A 24,649-nucleotide genomic window follows, 5' to 3' on the forward strand; every position below is an offset into this window, starting at 1 on the left:
TTTTCCTTGCTATTTTCTGAATACTTGAGGTCTATACCAAATAGGCTGGCTGTTTTCTAAGTGGTGTATTTTGGGTGCTGAAAATTAGAGGCCCATCACAGGGTGTGTATAAACCTGTGCCTAAGGAAAAAAATGAAAATCTTCTGCAGTTCTGGTCACTGAAAAAGAATCCTTGAGATAGAACACATATTCCCATTTTGGCTTTGCCATTACATTGAATCATGTGCTTTATGTCACAGTAGGGTTATAAAACAGGCTGTGCCATGAAAAAGTTCAGTGTGTTACCCACCCACCCATGAAACTTCATAGTTATAGATGCTCCTGGGAGTTCTGCCAAAAAAAAAAAAAAAAAAAAACATTGCCGGAGGCTTCCTTTCACTGATCTTGGCCGGGCATTTTTAATGAATGCTAAGACACACTTCTACACGTATTTTGTAAAAATACCAGTCAGGTTTAACAATTCCATTCAAATCTGAAGGTGCAGAAAAAGTATTCTTGGACCTTCTTTTCCAGCAGCTATATAATGATGACTTGGTGTATACTTCAAAGGTTGGTATTTTTATCTTTTCAAGTAAAGTCATAATGACAGAAGTAGAAACAGAGTGCACAATGTGAAACACTATTGGGATAAGGGAGGCAGAAAGCATCACTTGATCCTAGTAGTTTCTTCAGCTGCAGCAGTTGTTTTGGTTTCAATGAGTTCTTCTACCCTGGCAAGAACACTCTCTATCAAATCAAACGTGTAAAGAGCCGAGTGGAGAACCTGAAATATTAGAGAAAATTAATGTTATTTATTGCATATTTACCAGTTTGTATTCACTTTGAATACAAAAGAAACCTAAAGCCCACCTTCCAACATTTTAACAGCTTCTCCAAAACTAGACCACTCACCTGAAGCTCCATTTCAGTTGTCATGTGGGGCATCTTTTCTCCAGCTACTGTTAAAGAGCAAATCTTCTTGGAAACATGAGATTCTATAACATGAGATTCACACAAGAATAAGTGTGTGTCTACCTGATAGGCAAAACTAGACAAACTCGCATCATATGGCAAAATCAATTCTGAACTTTTATTTTTTAAAGAGCCACAGATTTCTGATCTTTGTGACCAAAAATAACTACTTTCCAATGGCAGAGTACAGGTTTGGCCATCAGAGCGTCTTGGTCTCAGTCCTTTCATTTTCATTTAAAGATCTCAGGGAAAGATCTCTGCCTAAAGCCTTGATGAAATGCTGCCAGGACAGATGGTACAGGACTGCAGTCTCACACAAAAATCATGACAAATATGTCAGCTTTTATCTCTTTTAATCTCTATAGTCTTTTGTCTAAAATGCAGTCTGCCTTTCCTGCTTCGATCTACTTGCACACAATTTCTAAACCTTACATACACACACAAATAATGAAGTCAACTAACCTCTTTTGTTCTCTTTTTTATTCTTTATTTCTGCTTCATAATGTGCTCTTGACATATTAAGTCCAGTGTGCAAGGGCTTCAGGAAATTTCTTTCAATTTTGCAAAGTTCTGTCCACACACAGGTCTTAGGAAAGAAAGAAGGGTGGGGGGGGGGGAATCAATTTGTAATGTTGCAGTGAGAGCCACAAGGCTAACAGAGTGTTTTCTTCAGGCACATAATCTGCTGGTCTAAGGAAGGAAAGGAGTTTAAGAAGTATCCTGTAATGCTGACCTATATTGCAGTCTGCTAAATCCATGTAGCCTCTCCAGCCTTCTAACTGCAGCACTTGGCATACTTGTAAATGAGGCTTCAATGTTATCTTTGCTAGGGTGTCCTATGGAAAAGGTCTCCATAACTTGTCTCTCATCCAGCCCAGTACTGCCCCACCAGCAACATGTTGCGGTGTGCCAGATATTTCAAAGTCACACACCTTGCTGGGCAATCACTGAATCTGGCTGTTTGGCTGCCAATTGTGTAAGGACCATGAAATAAGCTTCACAGATTCTAAACTTTGGGCTAGCTTTCTTCTTGGCCGAGATTAAGAAAAATAGGTTTTACTTCTGACTTGCTACAATTTAAACCCTTGAGAGTTGTTTTTTAAAATGCTCTTGCGACTGGCAATCAAATGAAAATACTGATCTAAGACCGTCGAAGAGTTCCCCTCCTCTCTAGGCAATTCAGAAAACAGGTTTTTCTTGTATTAAGAGATGTACAGAAATTCTCTTCTCCAGTTTATTTATTGTAATCAAAGTGCAATATATTATTTTGTAAGCAAAAAACTTGTGTGGTATTCAAAGCTGTATCAAAGAATAGTTATTATGGACGAGTAGAAGTGTGCATGGTGGTTTACTAATCATGCCTGTTCCATTTAGAGGATCTATGCTGCTGTACAATATATAGCAGCCCAAAGATGCAAGTTTCTTTTTTGCTCACAGTGTTTAACATGCCAATTCCTGGTTAACAATGTATTTGCTCCCCTACTGACACAGAACTTATTGGTGTTTTTTGGGGTAAGTGGTCTACCTAGGGTTGAAGCAGCCAGAAAACTAAAGCTACATTGGCTTTTTTTAAGTGGCAATGAACCTCAGCTAAATGGTGCGCACTCAAGAGCATTAGGAAACAAATCTGATGCTGAGCCTGTGGCAATATTTAAATCTAAATTGCTCCTTTGATTATCTCAGTCCATTTATCCATCAAGATGCAGCAGCTGGATAGGGATATGAGCATGCAAAAACCACCATATCAATCATAAGCCGTTTCACTTGAAAGTGCTACAACCGTTGAATGTTAAGCTAGAGCAGCACTATGAATACTCAATGTTGTAGGATGTGTTAAGGCCAGAGATGGGCAGCGGAGTTTGTGCATAGGTGGAGCAGGGAGAAATGGGCTGATTAGTGCGGCTGTGCCTTTTGTGACAATGGAAATGCCAAATACACAGTAAAAAATAATCATGTAGAGAAAGGTACACAGTGGTAAAAATCACTGAAATTCAAAATAAAGTTTTAACTGACAAGTTTTAACTAATAAGCTTCATGGGTAAGATTGCCCCAGTCTACTCCATACTAAGCTGTAGCTCAAAAGGTATTTTATTCACTGTTCCTCACCAGGTTGTTTCTGCTTTGGTGGCTGAAGAACAGACATTTCCAGTAAAGTGCTCAGTAGGAAACCATCTATTGCTAATACAATTATAGTTTTAAGATATCCTTTGACTCTTTGCTCAAGCCCTTCCCAAGGAAACCTGAATATTTCAACCTTACTCTTAACTTTAGTGTGTACAGATAGGAAGACAGGAATTGGAGTTCCTCTCTCAGACACCGGAGTCAAAAAAGCTTGACTGTTCCCATAAACTACAGCTCTAGTGGTACCCAGATGTTCTGAATGTGCCACATATACTTCCTGCAGCCTCCACTCTTCAAAGGCTGAATGGGAGTGTCTGTATTACTGGGGCAGGGAAAATCTTACCTCGATCAGGAGGGAGTTAGATTCTATGCCCCACTGTACCCTAGAAGTGACCCAAGGCTGACACCATGGGAAATAAAAGCATTTAACCCTGCCACTCTTGTTCAGTATAAGGCATTGGCAAGATCTCCTGACCATGGTAGACTCCCAATTTCCAAATGATTTACAAAAGCGATTAAAAATTTGAGATGTCTAACACACATTGTCTTAATTAAACAACTTTGAAATGCATTAATTCCAAACTGGATACAGGAAAGTCACTTACTAGTTATACACACTAAACTGCAATTTCAGAAACAGTAAAATGGGAATAATCCAAAATTAGGTGTACCTAAATCCCACTGAAATAAAAGGGAACATATTCACCCAACAATGCACTTATATCTCAGATTTCAATGGAACCTCATCATGCACAACCCCTCAAATAATCGAAATCCACTAAAATCAGTAGGTTTTAATACTGATCCAGATCAGGTTGTGTGCTTGATTGATGCACCCTAACTTCAAACTAATATTTGTTAATAAAAAATGATATGTAAGGTAGTTTACATGATTAGCAAGTTAACTATTTATATAAAGCTGGGGTGCACGGTCTTCAAAAACAGATTTCAGTGAACAGGGCAAAGGTATTAAATACACTCAGAAAATGGAGGTGAAGCTTTGCTTCTGCTAGAGAGGCATAAAATTATTTGCCAGATCAGAATAAAACCCTCCAAACTGGGCTGCCTTCAAGATGCTGAGCTATTTGCCCTCTGGCAGAACTGAATTTAGCTAAAGACAACAGTTCAGTAAAACATGTTTACAGCAGCAATTATATTGCTGTTATCTGGCTCTCCTGCTCTCTCTTTTTCTTACTGATTTCAAGAGCTTTGCTTGCAATGCTAAATTCAGCCTACTCATCGCCTTGACACAACAAGCTGAGACTTCACATCTTATATAATAAGAGGCATGCTAAGCACTGCTTTAGGTAGTCTCAGAATAGAAGATACTAGGGTGCACTTTCATATTACTTTACTGTGGGGATGGAAGAGAAGAAATCTTAAGATGATTAGCAGTCTCTCCTGTTAAGAAAATTGGTATTCATCATGGACTGTTTAAGATGGACCTAAATACATATTTTATTCAAATAAACCCATCACTCCTGCTATTGTCAGAGCTGGCTGAAATCAACTGTCAAGCTGAAATTCAGTTCAAGTGCCCTGTTGTACGGTTGACCTGTTTAGAGGATGGAGCTGCAGAAAAGGATAGAAAATGAAGGAGCTTCATCCCAGTGGAAAATAAAAGAATAAATGCTTCAAGGCTAAGTTGTCTAAAGACTCATGAATAAACCCTGACATTGCTATTTTATCCCCTACATACTGAGAAGGAATAGAACATTCATAGAAAAGTTCTCTGCAATGAAGTAGCATATTTAAAAATTTAAAAAATACTTTCAAAGTCCAAATGTCTTGTAGAGATATATTTGGGGAAATGTGCAACATTCAGAGATTTAAAACTTTGTTTTTATGTAACCAAGGAAGCATTATTTATATGTGGCAATTCAATTTCTGCTCTGGTACACATAGATGAAAAAAGAGCTTTATCACGTTTAAGAGTATTTCAACTGCATTCTTTTTCACAAATCTTCAGTGATTGTTAACACATCTCTTTCTCTCACACACATGCACGGTCTCACACACCCCAACATAGCAGGGTATTTTTTTAAATTCATCACTTACTTGATTGTCATTTTCATTATCCTTAATTACTAAATATCGCAGCAGGTTTAGTGATGCCATAATCCTGCAAATTAGAAATATAGAATCAATCCCTTGCCATCTACATTTTTCTTCCACAGAAGGATGCCACTGGAGGAATTAATGTGAAACAGGTTATGCTGGAATACAAAACAGATCTTGCAAAAATGAAGAAAAAATGGAGCAGGCTAGATTCCCCTCCCTCCTGTAGAGAATCCCTGGAAAACCTTTGCAGACTTTTATAGTTTATCAAGTGGAATTAGCCAGTTATACCCAAATGAACTCCTTTGGAGTGTTAATTTACAGTAAGACTGGGCAAGTAATTTAGCAGGTATAATATAATACTCCAGGGCCTCCAAGGCAACTGGTATAAAAAGCAGTAAAACAGACAAGATAACAACTGAAACCTTTCTTGGTTGACCAATAAACTATACTGAGTGTCTGTTTGGGGGGGGGGGTAAATCATTCAGTTTGAATCTTGCTTGTTTCCAACAGAATAACCATCCTACTAGATTGCCTGTCTCACTGAAACTACATAGCTAGCCCACTTTCCCACTATAGTCATGTCTTCTTTTTGTATCTGTATGTCATGGGATGAACAGAAGGCAGCTTTCTTTAGCCATGTACAGTAACAGAAAATCGAGCCAATGCTCCAAGCGCACTATTTGAAGTGGTAATATCACATACAGAACATAACTTGCCTTCCAAATAATTTATTCAGCAATCAAAAATCCAAACAAAAGAATCAAACAGTGATACATGGAAAGCCACCTTATACAGGATCAGACCACTGATCCATCTATCTCAGTATTGTCTGAACTGACCAGCAGCAATTCTACAGGGTTTCAGAGGCAAGAGACTCTCCCAGCTTTATCTGGATATGCCAGGGACTGAACTTGTGATGCATGCAAGGCAGGTGATCCACCACTCATCAACCCTAGTGGTGACCACTAGGTAGAAGTGAAAAGTCTTTGCCGTCTACAACAATCCTTTCTCAACTCTCACACATTCATTGCCCAAAAGATGCTACAGGCAAGCTCAGCTTCTCTTCACTTCTAGTCATTCCATTGATATCAGAAAGGTCCAAATGTGACGTCTCAAAACCAGATTCCACTGAGGCTTTGTAAGCTAAAGCATACCTCTCTGATCAGGAGCCAACAATAGCAGATTGGCTTATAGCCAGGCTTTCATTTATCCTTTGGTACCAATTCCTTGAGTCCTCTAGAAAGCACAAATGAGATGAAGGATGGAGGCTTTTTCTTCCCCAAGTCTCCATTCAAAGTGGGGGAGGGGGAACACAGGGGGAGAACTGCCAATTAGTGTTTCTTTTCTCCAAATTGAAGGGCAAGTGACATAGGCAGCTAAGAGTCCTCCTTGCCAGAGGGTACAGAGTGCTTACTTTCTTGGCAATCAGATTTATGTACATCTATCCTCAGCTCCATGAACTGCCAAGCCCAAGAAAACAATTGCATTAACAAAGGTTCTATAGTTTCCTTTAGAGGAAAGTTTCCAGAAAATGTCCGGTCCCTCTAATGGCCATTTAGACTGCCTGGGGATTCTCGATGAATAAAGATGCTGGACATTGGTACGGTTTGGAGTTCCTGCAGCAGAGGTACAAGTTCAATGCTCTTTAAAGCCCACTAAAAGACAAGATGAAATCTGATTCACATTTTAATACTTATAGTTAGGAACATGGTCTTAATTACTGAAAGTCAAAAGCAAAAGACTCAAAGATTATTCTCCCCCAAAATTGCAATTCTAGTCTGATGTGCTTCTGATCACCTGTAGATCTTAGTGCAGAAAGCTCTGGTAAAATAAGCTAAGTGTTAGTAAACTTGTTAACAATGTTAATTGCCAACTTTGTTTTAAAAGCTGCACCGAAGGCAGCTGGGGTGGGGTGGGGGGTCTCAGCAAAAATACTTTTGCAATTATCCTTTTTATATCTCACCTGTCTGAGTTCTGAAGGAGATCAGTTTCAGCACCTTCAGGAAGTGACAGTATTATGTCTAACAGTGAGGCCAACTGGAGTCCAGTAAAAAACTTACTTCCCGTTGTACTCTGAAAAGCAACATACAGAATAGGAAACAGTTGATATGTTCTTTGTGCAGCCAGGAGCTGTATCAATATTACAGATGAGCAAGTTCCAGAAAACAAACTACTAACTTTGTATTCCAGTTGCATGATATGAGCAACCGTATATTATTGCTTCTTACTCTTGCCTAAAATAGACCCAGATTGCAGGTAAGGCTAAGTCAAACAGGTAAGGCTTAGCTCATTTGCAACAGAATGACTGGGAAGGTGCAAAGTGGCAGTGATCTGTTCTCTGGAAGCCTGTTTGCTTGTTCACTCATGCAAGGCTATGGTTTGAGTCAGCATTATTTAATTCCTTCCCCTTTAAGATTGATCCTTAGTATTTAAAACAGGTTCAAGATGAGAATTGTTCCAATACACCACCAATGACCACTAAACCCAAATAGTATAATAATAATTAGAATAAAGTGTTGCTTACATTTCTATGAATGTGTTTAAGCTACATGAATCATACAGCTTTGCAAGGTTTTGGATTTTTAAAGAGGTGTCACATTTTAAAATGTCCTCTTAACTCTACCACAAAGATGTGGTAATAAGTGGGAATGCCTCAGCAAGAAAAGAGATAAATGCACTTTATAAATGCACTGAAAGTTAGTTGTGCTACATGAAAAAGGCCCTTTCTATGATCACTTGCATTTTCAAGTACTGTTTTCTCTGTTTTTACAAAAACTACCATCAACAGTGTGTATCCATGGACCACTTTGAATCCCCACCCTAATACACAGGTGTATATTTTTTCCACTTTCTTATCTTCAGTAACCTTCCTTACCTGTAAGGATAAATCAATTTGATTTTTAATATTCTGAATGATGAATCCTTCTACCCCAGAATGGTTACTTGTCTTCAACAAACATCTGCGACACAAAAGATAGAAAAGGAAATATTATGCCCTAAACCAAATTGCAACACAACTAGAGAATAAAAGACTGCAATAAAAAAGGCCAATTTATGGTGAAATAAATTAATAGTTATTGGAACTCTAAATTGCCTGATTTTTTGGGGGGGGGGGTAATCTGAGAACAGACATACCTGAACAATGTGAATTTCCCCTCTTCTTCAAACTTCTCTATATACAATTGTAAAATCTTTAAACTCTTCTTTCTCTAAATGGAAGCAGACGTAGCAAGGAGGGGATCAGGAAAACTGCACTTCAGATGCAACACTTCTAAAACCACATGACACCCAGTTACGTACCAGATGTTCAAAAGGGCACAGCGTCATGACCTTTACCAAATCCTGCCGTTAAAAAAGGAAAAACACAAATTATAAAATGGAAATTCAGAAACACAACCCCACTGAGAGTGAAAACAAATTTAACATGCTGTTTAAAAAGAACTAACTTGCAACTCACAAAAATAAAGGCAACAGAGCAGTAAAGCTGTAACTCCGTCCTTAAGCCACAATACTGCACATACACATTTTGGAGGGGTCAGGGCAGTAAGCGATCTTGTAAGTGTACTAGCTGCAATAAAGGCAGAGAGAAGTGGATTAAGGAGAGAGTGACAGAGATGCATCAACTCAAGATACCGTATTATGTCCAAGACAGCCACAAGATTATAGCGAGAAGAAAAGAAGTCCATTAACTGGTTGATTCTCCATGTAATATAATCTACTTAAGTGAGCACTTTGTGCAGTCTGCATACATGAGAAAGACAACCAAGTTATGCTCACAACGTTTCTATATTCCTGCTAGGAGCCTTCTCACATCATAGTTCTGGGGAAATCCTATTCACATCCTCATTTTGACCAACAAAAGAACCATCTTGTGCTCTTCACTTTGCACACTTAAAGGTGGGAAAACCAACTGCAACTATCTGGGTGGCTCCTCCTTTTATAACATTTTGTTCTTCTGCTCCGATATGCTTCAAGCTGCCATCCTAACTTCACACTTACTAGAGAGTCAAGTTCTACTGTGGTCAGTGGGACTTGGTAAAGATTCAAAGGATTTGGCTGGAAGTTTCAAAAATACTCATAACCAGAACACCAACTAGTAAGGGAAGTGTTCAAGAGGCTGCGCTTCAGATATCACATTAGGATGTATTTTGGATTTGGGGGCGGGGGGGGGGGAATGCAGGAGCAAAAGCTTGGCTTTGCATTTAAAATATAGGATGAGGTTCTGAAAGTGTTCACAAACTTTCATTCCGATTCAGGTAAGTAGCAGTGTTGGTCTGACGCAGTCGAAATAAAAAAATAAAAAAATTGCCCAGTACCATCTTATAGACCAACTAAGTTTGTTCTGGTATAAGCTTTCATGTGCATGCACACTTCTTCAGATACACTGAAACAGAAGTCACCAGACCCTTATATATAGTGGGAGGGTGGGGTGGGGTATATTTCAATGTACTCATTTCACTGCATTTTGCTGCCCCCTTTGAAAATGGAGAAAGGGCTTACACTGCTATTCTAACTTGAAACATTCATGTACTGAATTTGATAGCTATGTCTCCAAAGTTCTATGAAATTTTAGGATAGACTTCACTTTGCCATTTACCAATTCTCTACAGGACTATTTAACGTAGGTGAAGGCAAAGATTCATTTTTTGCTCTAAAAATATCTACAAGGAGCACATCCCAGTAAATGAAAAAAAAAATCTTAAAAAGAATGTATGCTGAAAGCTTTAAGCCTCAGATTGAAGGTTTTAAATGTTTGTTTGTATCAGCCTGTTTAGTTAGCCGCATCTGAAGCCTTTTTGTATTAGTCATATTAAAACGCTGGGTAAATAATTAAAGCTTATATTCTTTTCAAAGCACTTGGGAAATAACACATTAGAAAGTGTAGCATGTGTAATTAAAAGTTTATGGTTTCCATCATATTACCTGAGGTGTTGTAATGAAGCCTTTGAACTCCAAATACTCAAGCAAAAGGCTATTATCTTCCAGCCTCAGTAGACAGTTCTCCAATAGCGCCTACAAATTAAGTTAATACAGTATATTGATTTTGAAGGACCATGGGTATTAATCTCATTTGCGCAAAAAGAACATTTCCCAACTGATAGAACAGAAAACCAGGCAGAACAGAGCAACCACTATGAGCGTTAAAGAACTGCACATGTAAGCATCGTAGCCTTTTCTGTGCAACTGAACCAACGGATGGAGGCGAATGTACCTTTTTTGGGGCGACACATGAAGGCAGGACTTTAAAGTACTGAACAAACGAGTACTTTAGAAGTCCTACATTTAACTGGAATGCAAGTCCCACATTGAATTGTGAGCCACTTTCGTTTTCAGTTAGCTAAATGGTTGCCACTATGGCAGATGGGGTGGAAGTTAGGAGGCAATACTTAGAACGCACAAGGACCTTTGTGAAATGCCACGATTCTCCGTACACAAGATTAGTAGGATCCCGGTCAGCAGGGATCCTATCAGGGTTTGCCTTCCGCATGCCACATTCTTATTGAACCCTCTGAAGTGAATGGGGGAAAGGTGTGTTCAGGAGGCATCACAGGGGTAGTAGCTAAACCTGCTTCCTGATGACCCTGGGAATCAAGCCTCTACTAGTATAATAGACCTACCTTTTCTTAACTGTAGCCCCATCCTGGGTTCTGTTTTTAAGGCTACATACACAACATACATTTAAAGCACATGGCTTCCTTCCAAGAATCTGGGGAACTGTAGTTCACCCCACACAGAAATACAATCCCTAAGTACTCTTAACAAACTACAGACTCCAGAATTTGGGCCACAGGGGAGTCATGTGCTTTAAATACAGTGGTGCCCCGCAAGATGAACGCCTCGCAAGACGGAAAACCCGCTAGACGAAAGGGTTTTCCGTTTTGGAGGCGCTTCGCAAAACAAATTTCCCTATGGGCTTGCTTCGCAAGACGAAAATGTCTTGCGAGTTCCTGCGGTTTCCCCCCCCTTTCCCCCCTTTTTCTAAGCCGCTAAGCCGCTTATCAGCTGATCCGCTAAGCTGCTAAGCCGCTAATAGCGCTAATCCGCTAAGCCGTCAATGGGCTTGCTTCGCAAGACGAAAAAACCGCTAGACGAAGAGACTCGCGGAACGGATTAATTTCGTCTTGCGAGGCACCACTGTATACGGGGTGTACACAGCCTTAGTCGTGCCTGACAGGATGTTGGGAATTTGCAGATTCAATAGAACAGGCTTTATCCATTCCGAGCAAATATGCTTAGACTGAGTGTTTCAAGGTAGCCATGTTTTCAGACTCTACATGAAGGCCTGAATTAAAAGTGTCACCAGGGCTTTTGACAGTGCTTTAAAAACACCAGCAAAAACACAGCACAATCCGTCAAGCGTGCCTCCATTTATTTTCAGCTGCAGTGGGTGCAACTCCTCAGCAAACTACATTCAAATTAATAGGGCCTGGTTGCTTAGCAACAGTGTTTAATGGATTAGGCCAGGAGGGACTGCAGCTCAGGAGGAGGAGGAGATGTGCTTTGAATGCGGAAGGGCCCAAGTTCAATCCCTGGCGCTTGCAGTTAAAAGTATCAGGTAGAAGATGAGGAGAGAGCCCTTTACTTCAGGCTGCGAAGAGCCACAGCTAGTCATCCAGAGTATAGACAATACTGGGCTAGGGACCAACCAATGGCAATCTGGCTTAAAGCACGTCCAGTTTATGCCTCTCCAATTGCCATGGCAGGCATTTAAACTTTGTGCAAGTGCACATGCTACGGATAAAAGCATGCTTAGGGGCAAGTCATGCTGCAGCCGTAAAGATACCTGCTTAGAAGTAAACTCCATGGAAACGCATGCAGCTGAAATGAATGCCAATAAAGCTATATGTGGAATCAAGAGTGATGCCAGCCAATCCTATTTCTGTATAAAGAAACAAGTCACACCGAGTTCAGGGAGACTTACTCTGAGGTCGACATATAATGAAGGCCGCAAACTCTCATCCATCTCATCATTTAAAACAGGGGTGGCTAACCCCCAAGTTTGGGGGCCTAATCAGCCTCCACAGCAATTATCTCTCCTCCCTCCCAATGTCTCTTTTTTGCCAGAAACAGCAAAAACATATTTTATTATTAGACAGTGATGGGGTGCACAGATGCAGATTGTTCCCTCAGCTGTAATCAGATTGCTCATTTGATAAGCAGGCAGGGGGCACTCCTTCCTCTCAGCTGACCTGCATGGATCAGGTGGTAGGGCTGTGTGCTCCCATAGGCAAGAGTGTATGCAGGGTGGCTACACCTTCCGTTGGTACCCAAGCCGCCACAGGTTGGCCAAGGGTGAATGTGGTCCTTGGGCCAAAAAAAAAAAGGACACCTCCATTAATTTACAAAAACCAACATGACAACAATAGCCAGCGAGACTGAGTTTATGCTTTTTGAAAGCACAGGGAATGGTAGCATGTATATAAACACTGCACTTACAAGTCCTTTTGATAAAATAGATTCTTCTGTCCTGCAAAAAAATTAAAACACTTATCAGTTAAAAAATGCCAGTTAAAAATCCATCTTTCTTTGCCCTTTCTCTTAACTGCCAAGATGTGCTCTGTTTCCAACATATTAGCCTCAGACCTCTTTCCTAAGCAACTATTTTGCAAAGGGTCCTCAATTTGAGCAATTCCCTTTTGTAGGTGCCTGGGTTATGCAAACAATCCTGCCTAGGTCACATGGTACTCCTGTAGGTCAGATCCTGCGCCAACTTTTGCTACAATTTCTCACTCCAGTTGCAATCTACTGCTGTGACGGTTGCCACCCTCCCCAACCCAAGCGTATGAATGTAGATGACCACTCTTGGAAGGACAGATCTGCTTAGGTTAAAGCAGCAGCATTATCCTTTGAAGCTGGAGTTTAGGTACCAATTTTGGTAGGCTCAAGCCTTCACTGTCACAGCTACTACATTTTCAAAAGGCACAAAGCTGCTTCAGCGTGATTTTTTTGGTTTAAACTTCTTTAACTGTATTTTTTATTAAAGCATCGTTCCCTTTCATGAACAGGCTGATAAAAAGAGAAAACGGATGGATAGCTTACCTTTTCAACAGAACTCCAACATGCACCATGTTGCACTGCAGAATGTATGATGGGCTACAAGAAAGAGTAATTCATAAGTATAACCTACAAGATACACAAAATCTAGGCAAGAAAGTAACATCCATTCTATGTTAAACCATGGGTGGAGAACCTATCGCCCTGCAGATGTTGTTATGCTTAAAACAGGTGTTGTTGTAGCCTATCAGTGCAAGTGACAACATACAGCAAGCAAGCCATATGAATAAGTTCACAACAGATGCTATCCCACAATTTATTTTTATTAACTTGCCTGCCCACTGTTATATAAATATGTAACTAAGGGCTTGTCTACACTTACCTTTTGTCATGCTTTTTCCAGGCACAGGCCTGTGCTTAAAAACCCCTGTGTCTGAGCATTTTATTTTATTTTTGCCCAGAGTTTTCCCTGTGAAAATCTGCTCTCTAGTTCTCAATCACAGCAAATGTTAATTCTGGTTTCCCACAGATTGGCGTTTGCTCCGACTGATCGCTAAAGAGCAGGTTTTCATGGGGAAAGTTCCAGAGCAAAAATAAAAGGGTGCTCAAGACATGGAGCTTTAAAGCAAGGACTGTGCCTGGAAAGAGCGCCGAGAAGGGAGCTGTGGATAAGCCCTAAATTTCAACTACAACAGAAAACTACCTTTTGTTAAGCTTTGTGGGGTCACCCGGATTACAAGCTGTCAGGCTTTGGGGAATCAGCTTCCTCCCCCGTGGCAGTAAATAAGATGATCAAATGAAAGAAACATCTTACCAATTAGATTCTTTAATAATCACAGTGAGAGACATAAGAACATGTCTCCCTAGAAATGGCGGTGCTCCCAATTAAGGCTTACTCCCCCTTCCGTCCCTATTAACCTACACCACTCTTACGTCTTATAATCTGAGCTTGTGCCCTCTGCGCTTTCTGTTCTGAGACTTTCTGAGCTCTTCTCGACTTTGGGGAGGGCAGTGGAGGAATGCTGTCCAACAACTGTGAATCTATTACCCCTCTCTCCCCCACAGTTTCTTATTCTTCTAGCTGTTCCCCATCCAGTATTTCCCAGCTTCTGCCTTCTGAACTAGGCCCCTCTGCAAACCGCTGTTCCAAATCTACGCTGTCCTCCTGTTCCTGGGAAGATTCAGGATCAGGGGGAGGGGGTGGCTCCCACCATTCCTCCTCAGTGCAGCCCTCCTCAGCACAGTCCCTGACACAAGCCTCCAATGCCTCTCTTATTAAAGTACTTACTTGAAGACGACTGGAAGGCAATCAATACCAAAGCAGTCCTGAACAAACACCATATAAGACAGACATGCCAGAGACTCTGCTGATTGTTCTTTGTCCATTTCCAGTATGTCCTCATCCCAGCATTCATATTTGCATCTATCCCAAGAGAATACCTTTGGGAGCAATTCTCTAATATCCAGCAAAATGCCCTATTGAAAAAAAGAAGAGGACTTGCTGTTTTCCATGCCTGAAGATATATACAGTGAGCAAGATACAGTGGTGCCCCGCAAGACGAACGCCTCGCAAGACGGAAAACCCGCTAGACGAAAGGGTTTTCCGTTTTGGAGGCGCTTCGCAAAACGAATTTCCCTATGGGCTTGCTTCGCAAGACGAAAATGTCTTGCGAGTTCCTGCGGGGTTTTTTCCCTCCCCTCCCCCTTTTCCTAAGCCCTAAGCCGCTTATCAGCTGATCCGCTGATAAGCCACTTACAAGCTGATCCGCTAAAAGCCGCTAAACCGCTAATAGCTCTAATCCGCTAAGCTGTCAATGGGCTTGCTTCGCAAGACGAAAAAACCGCTATACGAAGAGCCTCACGGAACGGATTAATTTCGTCTTGCGGGGTACCACTGTACATCAAAGCGATAGGAAAGAAATAGATTTTTTTTTTTTGCATAAACGTGTTTTTGTATTTAAATTTCATTAATATTATATTTTATTAATTTATCAATCACCTTTAACATAAGTCACAAGGTGATTTGCAATCACACAATAAACACACACAAACACACACACGTACGTATAATATTTAACTCTCCAACAAAGACAACACAACAAACAAACATGGCAGCAACCTATTTTTTAAAAAATACTCCACCCTGATGAAAAAGCTTGTCAAAGCAAAGCATGTCTTTAGTTGTTTTTAAAAAGGCTGAAATAGTGGGTGCCTGTCATAATTCAACAGGGATGGTGTTCCACAAAACAGGAGTAATCTAAACTTCTCCTTAGAAAAGTTTTTAGCTTTTACTTTTTGTTATAATAATAATAATTTTATTATTTATACCCCAGCCATCTGGCTGGGTTGCTCCAGCTACTCTGGGCAGCTCCCAACACATATAAAAATATTTAAAAAATCAAACATTAAAAACCACCTGATACAGGGATGCCTTCAGATGTCTTCTAAGTTGTAGACATCTTACAAGTTGTTGACATCTGACGAGAGGGCGTTACATGCAACCTTCTCTTTGCAGTAATATTTTTATATCCTTTTAAAACACTTTGAGGATGTATGTGTGTGTGTGTGTGTGTGTGTGTGTATATATATATATATATATATATATATATATATATATATATATATATATGGAAAGTTGCGTTTGCATATAATAAACACCAACAATAGTGGCAACCTAAAATATCCTTGACTCAAAATATGTAAATAGCTATAATAGAATACAGGTTTAAATTAGCTATGTGATCACCTGTTCAAACTACCAAATTACAAGCTCTATTTTGGTTCACTGTTACGTTAGAAAAAGCCAAATATACAAGCATGTGCAGCCTGAGGTCCCCCTACCCCCCACACCTTAGAGAATCCATCTGTGAATCCTGAAAATGGGAGGAGGAAGTCTGTTATTTCACAAGTATTAAAAATGGCAAAAAACACCACTACCAAATAAACACTCAAGGTGCACTTACTAGTATGTCCGCAGCAAACTGCCTTAGGGAATACTGAGGAGGATCTTCAGGCAATTGATCCAGCTCTGCCATTAGAAGGGGATATTTCAAGCTTTTCAGGCAACTGAAAACCAAAGTGTCCAAGCACATTACAGGAAGCATCCATGATAACCACTAGAAAAGGCATCGGTAACGGAAATTGAAATTGAAGGGAAGAAAGAACACACCTTGGAATTTAGGAACTGGCACAATGCCAAGAAATAGTTGAAATACTGAATTTATTTTGTAAAAACAAGCCTTGTTGCTTAGAACCTGAAGGAAGAAAGGCAGGATATACAAGCCCTTTAGCTACCAAAGACTTTGCTGGTTTGGGGTGCCGGGAAAGAGAAACGTGTGGGACCTAAGAAAAAACTGAAGTCCACAACATGTGGGCTTTTTTCTTGGTGTTTTTTTTTATGCCCTGCAACTTATCAATGGATTCTGCTCTATTACTTTGAAATAGTTGAAATACTGAATTTATTTTTTTAAAAAAATAAGCTTTGTCACTTAGAATATGAAGGAAAGAAGGCAGGGTATACAAGCCCAGGAAATCCTTCACGTAAAGACAAGCAAGCAGCCTGTGTCTTGGCGGTATATTTCTTACTTTGCTTATCAGCCCAATGCTCAAACATGTTTGTCTGCTGGCAAACACATAGCATCATGCTTTATTATAAAAACCACTTTAAGCAAAAGTTATGTGTGTGGGGGGGTACTTACTATTTTAGCAATTCCTCCTTCAGTTCTTTGTAATCTTCACCTGATGAGGTCTCCATGTGTTTAACAACCTCCTCCACAAAAGGATTCACAAAAGGTGTTAAAGCATTACAACACTGGCAAAGCCCATGCTTGTCTTCTTGTAGTTGTTGCTTTGTGTAAGGTACTGGCAGAAGCGAAATCTGGTTCAAAATGGTAGACAATGACAACCCCACCGAATAGGCTTTCTTATTCTGGAGTTTCAGAAGCACTAAAACAAAGAAAAACAATTCCAAAATGCTCGTTACAAGGTTTACGTTGTAATAATTAGATATACATTTTTTTCCATCCAAGAAGGAACTGAGTAAAATGGGGTTGTTGAATCGACACCAGCTGTTGATTCTAAGCTTCACCAAGGTCTCATTCAGAAATGGACATTCACCTTCTCCCTGAGGTGTTCTATGGAGCTCAGAAGCTTTAATACCATTCACATTGGAACATGGTACAAGAAAAGCCAACACCTCTCCCTTTCAAGTTATATAATGCAATGCAATAAAGTTAAATTTACTTTAGAACTGGAATATACAGTCGTACCTTGGAAGCCAAACAGAATCCGTCCCAGAAATCCGTTCAACTTCCAAAACATTCAGAAACCAAGGCGCAGATTCCGATTGGCTGCAGGAATCTCCTGCAACCAATCGGAAGCCGCGGAAGCCACGCCAGACGTTTGGGTTCCAAAAGAACATTCACAAACCGGCTCGCTTCCGGGTTTGCGGCATTCAGGAGCCAAAACGTTCGAGTGCCAAGGCGTTTGGCTTCCGAGGTACGACTGTATGTAGCTGGTTTTTCAATCATATCCTTTCCCACTGAAAATTAACAATGTTAGATAGGAAGCCCATAGGTTGGTAACCAAGTTATTATGGGCTTTAATGTGCACACTGTATTTTTTAACTTCTCTTTTGGAACAGCAGACACAAACACAAACCCCATGCTAAACTAATTTTGCTCTGGATTCTCAGGGTAATCTTGGGCAGGTTCTTATCTCAGTCAGCTTCAGCTTTCCTTCAATAAGAAGGAAAGGGTTAATAGTGGAGGAACCCAGCAACCAGGAATGGGCAGAATAGAAGAGCTTCCTCATTCTGTGCTTCCTGCTGTAACCCCTTGTTGGGTCCACCATCACCCAAAAGCAGCTGCGGGGACCCTCTGGAACGACACCCAATGCTTCTGGATTAGTGAAATAGTAAAGATCATGGACTCTCCTCAGTGGAAGCAGAGATGTTCCTACTTGTGCAGCTGCATCGTCTGATCCAAGACAGTATTTCCACCCACAGGGTGGTGATTGGGATGGAGGAGGAGAAAAATTGTTGCTCAGGGTTGTTGCAAGGATAAAAAAAAGGAGAGAGAGAGCATCTCCATTCCAGTACATTGCTGGGAGTGGCTTTTGGTGGTGGCAGTGAAAGCAGCTGGCATTTCTGGTGCATGATGGGAAAGCTGGGTATGCCTGAGAGACCAAGTAGCCAATCAGCAAAAGCTAGGCTCCTGTAGGGTGGGCAGAGCTCAGGAGCAAACCTGGGTGAAGACTTCACCTTCACAGGTCCGCTCCAGGGATCTAAAGGAGAGAGAGACTCAATGGCAGAGTTTTGCTTTAACATTCCCTCTCATCTTGGCTGTGGTTTTTGGCTGTCCTCATGGAGTACTTCATCTCACTCTTTAGACCAGGCTTCCTCAACCTCGGCCCTCCAGATGTTTTTGGCCTACAACTCCCATGATCCCTAGCTAGCAGGACCAGCGGTCAGGGATGATGGGAATTGTAGTCTCAAAACATCTGGACGGCCGAGGTTGAGGAAGCCTGCTTTAGACCTTGCTAATTGCTACAGACAGCAGTCACGAAATTAAAAGATGCCTGCTTCTTGGGAGAAAAGCAATGGCAAACCTAGACAGCATCCTAAAAAGCAGAGACATCACCTAGCCAACAAAGGTCCGTATAGTAAAAGCTATGGTTTTCCCAGTAGTGATGTATGGAAGTGAGAGCTGAACCATAAAGAAGGCTGATCGCTGAAGAATTGATGCTTTTGAATTATGGTGCTGGAGGAGACTCTTGAGAGTCCCATGGACTGCAAGAAGATCAAACCTCTCCATTCTTAAGGAAATCAGCCCTGAGTGCTCACTGGAAGGACAGATCGTGAAGCTGAGGCTCCAATACTTTGGCCACCTGAGAAGAGAAGACTCTCTGGAAAAGACCCTGATGTAGGGAAAGATTGAGGGCAGAAGGAGAAGGGGACAACAGAGGACGAGATGGTTGGACAGTGTTCTAAAAGCTACCAGCATGAGTTTGACCAAACTGCGGGAGGCAGTGGAAGGCAGGAGTGCCTGGCGTGCTCTGGTCCATGGGGTCACGAAGAGTTGGACACAACTAAATGACAAAACAACAACAACAACAAATTGCTATGGACACCTGTCAGTTACTGCACTCAGGGCCACGGATTGGCTAGGTGTTGCCTGCTTCATAGCAAGTGCCACAAGTGTTTGGTGGAAGGGGCATGGGGCTGGATCCTTAGTGGGGATGGGAGAATAGCTCTTCCTGTCTAGAAGCCCAACTCAGGGGCTAATAAGCCACAGTGTCAATCTCCAAACAGGGTCTGCCCAAAGTGAGCTGCACTATGCGGGAACCATTATGTTGGTCAACCCTGGGTGCCAATCAACCAGTAGGCAGGCTGGTTGACCACTGAATACACACCCAAGGCCTACATCAAACCTATTGTGGCCTAACTTTAACCCAACACACGTTCTTCTGGTCTTCATTCGCTGCCTGCACAGCTTGCCACAGACTCACTGCAAACATGTATGCTGCTTAGAGGGCAGAATTAAAAGGGATACCAAAGATGGAAAGAGGAAGCAGTCCCGACCAACGAAGACTGGCAAACCAAGTTAATGGACTACGCTGAATTGGCGAAATTAACTGGAAAGCTCAGAAATCAAGATGACAAGAAATTTTAAAAAGAATGGGAAATGTTTATCATGTATTTGCAAAAGTATTGTTAACAGGTTAATACATTGGCAGGATTTTAAGAACAGGAAATTTGAGGTAGACAAAAATAATTTGGAATAGAAATGACAGAAATGATATGCAGTTGAAAAGAAAATTAAAGGAACAGGGAGGGGGGAGTCACGGCATTCATTTTATGATTTTGATACTGGTTGCTGTTGCTGTTGTGTTTGTTTTTTATTTTTGTTGTTTTTGTTGAAAATTTAATAAAAATATTAGATAGATAGAATTAAAAGGCATAAATATAATGTAGAGATAATATAGAAGTACTAGTAAACAATAATTATACCACCATCACATAGGATGCTGTCCCTTAAAAAGTCACAACTGAACAACATCTCTTAACTGGCAAGGTGCTCCACCACCCTCTCTTGTGTCCAGTATCCAGAAAATAAATGCTCATTACCTTCCTGCAAAGGCTTCAGTAAAAGCAAAATAGTTTGAGACCTATATTCCCCAGAGGCTTGTTCAATCTGCTCCAAGAAACCCAGGACAAGCTCTTTGGGACTGCACAGCTGCAAGAAAGGAAAAAGCCAGGGATATGTTGCTCGTAATGTTTATTTTTGACATCGTTTGATAACAAGCCACCATTTTTACAACAGCAAGCATATGGCAAACCAGTGCATCTTATACAATAATAAATGACATCTACCCTATTCTTAAAAACCCATAAAATTCAAAATTAAAGAGTTTTCGGTTGTTCAGTCATTAAATCTGCATATGCTTGCATAAGAGAAAATCTTAGCCAAGGCAACCTCCTCTACAAGTCCAGTTTGAAAGGCACACTAAGCAAGGGGCTGCCAAGGTTTTTTTGAGTCAGTGGCTACGTCTGGGATTTTGAGAAAATGCTGTGGGCACCAGTCACAAAATGGTTGCCATGGGGGTACGGCATAACACAAAACAGCTGCCACATCCAAAGCAGCAGAGAAAGAGACAGGATCACAAAACGGTGGACATCCAATCCATGCACTCAATGAAATGTTTAAGGCGGCATGTTCAGTGTGAGGCCGAGTCAGTGCAAACGGGAAATGAGAAGGGCAGCAAACAGTCTCTCGTGCATTTTTAGGGGATATTTACAGAGACCCTTTTGTTGGCACCATAGAAAGCACAGCTGGTTGCACTAGTGTCTGTGTACACCACATACTGACAACCCCAAAACTAAGCCAAACCATGGAGGAACAGAGTGGCTGCAATCTCCTCCCTTGTGAACTTGTGCAGTTGCACTAAACCATGGTTTGGCTTAGCATTACATGCAAACTGGGTCACAGTCTCAAGTGATACAATCTAGAATTCCAGCCCCACTTATGCAGATTTAACTAACCCAATCCACCTGGTCACTTGTCACCCATTTAAGTACAGTCGTACCTTGGAAGTCGAACAGAGTCCGTTCAACTTCCAAAACGTTCAACTTGCAAAGCGTGGCTTCTGATTGGCTGTAGGAAGCTCCTGCAGCCAATTGGAAGCCGTGGAAGCCCTGTCGGATGTTCGGCTTCCAAAAGAACGTTTGAAAACCAGAACACTCACTTCTGGTTTTCAATTGTTCGGGAGCTGAAATGTTCAACTCCCAAGGTCTTCGTGAGCCGAGGTACGACTGTAAACTCTTTCTCCACTGAAGGACCAACATTCTCCCTATCCTCACACACTTCCACACACAAACATTACTCCCTCAAGGAGCACAGATCCTAAGAATGTCTCCCAAACCCATCAATCAGTGAAGAGGAAAGCTAAAATATACTCTTTAGAAGAGTCCTAAGGCAGCTAGAAGGATAGATGCTGTGATTTACCTCCATCAACTTATCTAATATTTTCAGGCAGTGTTCTCTCTCAACTTCATCTTGCTTATACTTCACCAGGCACCTGATTAAAGGACCAACAAGATTCCAGCCCATGCTTTTGACAATAACCTATAGGGGGGAAATGTTCCAAAAGGCAATTTATATGACAACAACAAAATGTGCATTGTGTGCTTTACTTAAGAAAACCAGTAATAAACACCCTGCAGCTGCAATTGTAATATTTATGTATAGCTTAATAATGGTTTGCCGAGAACATGCCAGCATTGGGCACAATAGCAGCTTTGCAGCTTGAAACATCACTACTGAAAAATACAAAGAAGATATTTCTGCATAGAGACACAAGTCCACCCACAGGTTGCCCGCACCATTTACTTAGTTACAGAGATAGTAGGAAGAGACTAAAGATGGGGAATTGTCTAATGAGGAACTGTTGAGATGGAGTCTTTGAATACACTGACTTGCTATGGAAGAGATGAAAGTACCAGAAAGGAGTTACACTGTGGTTCTGGCAATGCCCAGATTGCAGATTTGACCCCTGTATGGGACAGCTGCATATTCCTGCATTGCAGGGAACTGGGCAAGATGATGCTCAGGGTCCCTTCCAACTCTACAATTCTATGATTCTATGAAAAGGTTATATGCAAAGGAGTAGCTCTCCTGCCTTGGGAGATCTATATTAGAGCAAGACTGGGAAAATACAAGATTAAGTTTGTTATACTGCAAATATTACTTGCCCTGCAATTAAGAGGAAAGTGTAGAGAGAACCTGCTAACTGTGCTGCAGCCAAACCAACTGCAACTTCTTTATGAGGGTTCAGAGGAATCTGGTGTTCCCCCTAACAAATGAAGTTCAGTGTCTGCTGTTTCCTTATACCTATGGGACCCAAGCCAAGATCCAGGAAAGGCCAGAAGAATGCTTCCTTGCTGTAATCTCCTTTTAGTTTTTGTTTTGGTGCAATTCAAAAACAGAAACCTTCCTCCCAAGAGAGAGACCAGTCCCAAAACAAGGCAATGCAGGAGGGGTGGATGCCACAGAGTGATCAATCTATCGCCTCACTGGAGGAAAGGAAAAAGGCAGGCCCCATAGTCCAGTGAGGGAGGGGCAGCACATTTTAGAAGAGTGGTGTGGATTAGCCTCCCAGAAGCATCACAAAAAACAGACAAGCCAGGGATGCCATGATGAAGTTTATCCTACTATCTTGCCCTGAAGGTCATATGGTCTTTGGACACCGGGTCTGGCTCAGTGACATTTCAGAACACAGGCATGTGTGGAAAATTCCCATGACATCCTAAGTTTATAAAATGTCAGGCCACAGGGTGGAAGCCCAGTCAGTCATAGGGGTCAATTCCTTTCATTCCAACCATTTTAATAAGGCTCCCTTGCCTTGGTGGCAAAAGGGAGTGAGCCTGGATGTTCCCAAGAAATGCAACTGAATGTTATTGCCCCAGCAATGTGCGCGTGGCCAAAATCTGTACAGTTACCTCCAGCTGGTTTTAGTAGTTATGACACAAACATGTATTTTAAACTCACCTTGTTTTTCTCATTTTGAACAACTTCCAGTACATCAGCGACATATCCTTCTTCAAAGCACTTCTGTCCCGCAACTTGAAAAAGGTTGAAGTCTTCCCCTTTGAAATCCTCTTCTTCCAGAATTTGCTAGAACACATGTTTCCCATTGTAATTCACAATATGCAATTAAAATGCACAACACTTTACCTTCACGATGCAATACTGATTCCTTATTAAGCCCAAAAAGATTCTTTAGTCACATACAGAAGAAATCTGACAGCAAGTTCAGAGACTTAGGGTTGTATTCAATGCAGTGCTAAGGAGATTGTTCCCTCAAGCAGCCCAAAATGCTCGTGCTGACAGAACAATCTCCCCTTTGGGGTTCTCCCAACCCAGAATATTTGGGGAGGACACAGTAGCAGGAGAGGAGGGAAATGTCCCGCAGTAGCAGGAATCCTTGTGCAAGCTCTCCCTAGTGGAATGAATGAATTGAATATGGTACTTTGTATTTTTCCCCAAAGCACGGTCTTTTAGAATTATTGTCTCAACTACTGCCTATTGATAAGGCTTCGAAACAAGGGTAGTAGCAACAGTCCCCAAACAGAAGAACAGAGCGGACGATCAAATAATGTTGTACTGTGTTACCTGTAGAGTAAGGATGAGGAAACTCAAGCCCAGAGACAACATCGGGTCATCCTGGCCTCTCGACCCACCCCTCAGGATTCTCCCCAAGCCACACTCTCACTTGCAACAGATCACATCCTCCTTGAATGCTTCTGCCTGGCTGGGATGCGCCCCTGAACTATAACAATGCCTCTTGTTTGCCTAGACAGATGGGAAGGTGAGGGTATGTCCACAGAAACCTCTGAGTTTTGTGTGGTTGGATATTACCTAATGCATAAACCCATCTCCCACTGGCTTGCAGCCCCCAGAAGTTTCCTCACAAGGGAATGTAAAAACAATTAGATTAGTAGGTTTTGCCGTTTGGTATAGTTTCAGAAGCAGAACAATCGCTTACACATCTTTGTATGATATCTCGAAGTTCATCTTCAGCCATTATTTCCTGATCTTCAAGGGCTCTATAACAAATTAAAAAGACAGACTTGAATGAGACTCACTTTAAACTAAATCAGAACTGGTTGAATGTCTTTCTTTTCCTTTTCCCTCCTGCTGACATTCTCCAACAGAAAGTTATGGACAGACTAGCTAGAAAACTACTGAGTAAGTCAGCAAAGGTAGGGTGCTGCCTTGTATCGAATCAGACCCTTGTACCTCTGTATTGCCTACACCAGGAGGAGTCAATGTAATGCCCTCCAGTTATTGGGATTCCTGACAGTTGCAGTCAACACTGGACAATGCCATGGGATGATGGGAGTTTTAGTCAGCAGCATCTGCAGGAGAACTACATTGGCTTTCCATGTCCAGTTCTCCAGGCATTTTGGGATACTTCTTAGGGCTGATGTGCCCCAGCAGGGCAGACTAGGGTGGCTCTCCCA

General features: G+C 41.4%; 1 protein-coding gene across 1 annotated transcript; it reads right to left on the minus strand.

Moving 5' to 3' along the window:
- Positions 1–373: 373 nt before the first annotated feature.
- Positions 374–24,249, minus strand: GLMN (glomulin, FKBP associated protein). The gene is made up of 18 exons (XM_081865932.1): positions 24,172–24,249; positions 23,175–23,300; positions 21,633–21,752; positions 20,255–20,363; positions 16,827–17,073; positions 16,092–16,194; positions 14,417–14,604; positions 13,174–13,227; positions 12,571–12,601; positions 10,057–10,146; positions 8,434–8,475; positions 8,269–8,342; positions 8,009–8,093; positions 7,097–7,206; positions 5,131–5,194; positions 1,414–1,537; positions 892–974; positions 374–763 (listed from the first exon to the last, which is right to left on the minus strand). Exons 1-18 carry the CDS (start codon positions 24,208–24,210, stop codon positions 647–649), a joined length of 1,806 nt encoding a protein of 601 aa, XP_081722058.1. The 5' UTR covers positions 24,211–24,249; the 3' UTR covers positions 374–646.
- Between the last annotated feature and the right edge of the window lie 400 nt (positions 24,250–24,649).

The sequence above is a fragment of the Podarcis erhardii genome, assembly GCF_964252035.2.
Source record: "Podarcis erhardii genome assembly, chromosome: 6".
Lineage (NCBI taxonomy): Eukaryota > Metazoa > Chordata > Lepidosauria > Squamata > Lacertidae > Podarcis > Podarcis erhardii.